General features: G+C 31.7%; 1 protein-coding gene across 1 annotated transcript in view; it reads left to right on the top strand.

The window, feature by feature from the left end:
- LOC119568754 (leucine-rich repeat-containing protein 24-like) overlaps positions 1–675 on the top strand; it is a 1,182-nt gene extending 507 nt beyond the window's left edge. The window contains exon 1 of the mRNA XM_037917207.1: positions 1–675. This exon is cut by the window's left edge and continues 507 nt beyond it. Within this exon, the coding sequence (XP_037773135.1) occupies positions 1–675 (675 nt within the window).
- Positions 676–2,122: the final 1,447 nt, after the last annotated feature.

Here is a 2,122-nt window from a genome sequence, read left to right as displayed (position 1 = left end):
GGGATTGATGACAACCCTTGGTATTGTGACTGCCGCCTTCAGCAACTCAGCCACTGGATGCGTGAGCGGAAACTGACAGCGTCGACGCCTCCTTCGTGTTCACACCCAAGTTGGCTCTACGGGCGAGACTGGCAGGCGCTTGATGACAAGCACTTCCTCTGCGGCCCGCATACAATGGCTGTCGCCCCAAGAATCTTAGCAACAGACAGAGATAATGTTACACTTATGTGCAGAGTCGAATCGGAAGTAAAAGTAATTATCACGTGGCTAGTTGACGAAACCCCGATACATAACACAAATAAGATACACCGTTATAAAGTGAAACAATCAGGAGATCCCGATCGTCAGCTCTATGTGTCAAATTTTACAATACTCGGTGTCGTGAGAGAGGATCAGGGAATATATCGTTGCCTGGCAGAAAACAGAGCAGGAACCATTGTAACTGATATAATGTTACAAGTGTCACATGAAGTTGCTGAGGTGCGCAGTGAAAATGTTGAACAACTCTTCACGAGACGAGGTTTGCTTGGAGCAGTATCAATAGTTCTGTTTTTGGTATTCTTCACATGCAGTGTGATGTATTATAGAGCAAAGGATCTTAGCTTACAAATATCCGAAGACGACATTCTAGGTACAACAAAGTTAACCAAGAATTTACACGAGAAATTAGGGTAGTATAATGCAGGCCATGATGGTAAGAGTAACATGCAAACGCATGACACACAATCATGGGTCATCAGTGATTCGCCTGGTGAAAATGTTCATACCAATGACCTTTCTACGGAATTTGGTCAAGATCACACAGAACCCGACAAAGATTCTCCCAAACAACCCTCATTCATCGGCACAGCAACATTCTGTGTTGAAATGAAAAAAACAAGAGGAAACCGACACAGAAAATGAGATTTATCCAGAAAGATTCTGTGACGAAGATGTGTTTTCAAAAGAGTTCAATCGCCCCCCCTCTTATTCTTCGCTAGGTAACATTACCCACTTCCCAGATTTACTAGATCTTCCTCAGTCGCGTCTCTCGGATCTCACGGAACCAAAGCAGTGCGAGTCGGTTCAACGTCCAGATGAAAAGCCGTCGCTGGGTACCTACAGGCCATACACCTCTTCCTCCAGGAGACTGTAAGTGTGGGTCTCATCCATTCGAATGTTTTTCAGTGTTTTAAGAATATACTCACAATGTATTCATAAACGTAAATATCTATTTTAAATGATAATAATAATGATAATAGAAAAAATCATAAAAAATAGTATAGTAATAATAAGAACAATGATAATAATGATAATTATAATGATAATAATAATAATAATAATAATAACAATAATAATAATAATAATAATAATAATAATAATAATAATAACAGTATTGCTATTATTATAAGTATAATTATAATCACAATAATAATACTAATAGTTATAATGATAATAAAAAAAATGATGATGATAACGTAATAAAAAAAATGATAATGAGAATGATAATAGTAATAATGATGATGATTATTGTTATTATTATATTATTTTTATTTGTTGTTTTTGCTGCTGGTGTTGTTTTTGTTGTTACAGTCACTATTGTCATTATTGTTAATTTTGTTATTATGATTATTATCATTATTTGTAATATTGGTATTATTATTGTTATCATTATTACTATTATGATTATTGTTGCTGTTATTATCATCACTGTTATTTTTATGACGATTAATATTATTATTATCATCAGTGTTATCATTATTGCTCTTACTCTTATTATCATTATTTCCATTTTTATCAATATTACTTTTTATTATTATTATTATTATTATTATTATTATTATTATTATTGTTGTTGTTGTTGTTGTTGTTATTATTGCTGTTGTTGTTATTGTTATTATAATAATAATAATAATTATTATTATTACTATCATTATCAATATTATCATTATTATCATTATTATTATCATTATCGTCATCACTATTATTGTTATTATTATTAGTGTTCTTATTAATTTTCCAATATAAATTTATTATTCTTATCAAAATTATTACTATTGTTATCATTATCGTTATCAATTAATACTGCTATCAGCTTTATTTTTATCTTTATTACTATTATCATTATTATGATTATTAACTT

Source organism: Penaeus monodon, unplaced genomic scaffold, assembly GCF_015228065.2.
Source record: "Penaeus monodon isolate SGIC_2016 unplaced genomic scaffold, NSTDA_Pmon_1 PmonScaffold_107, whole genome shotgun sequence".
Classification (NCBI taxonomy): Eukaryota; Metazoa; Arthropoda; class Malacostraca; order Decapoda; family Penaeidae; genus Penaeus; species Penaeus monodon.
This window is presented reverse-complemented; position numbering and strand designations above follow the sequence as displayed.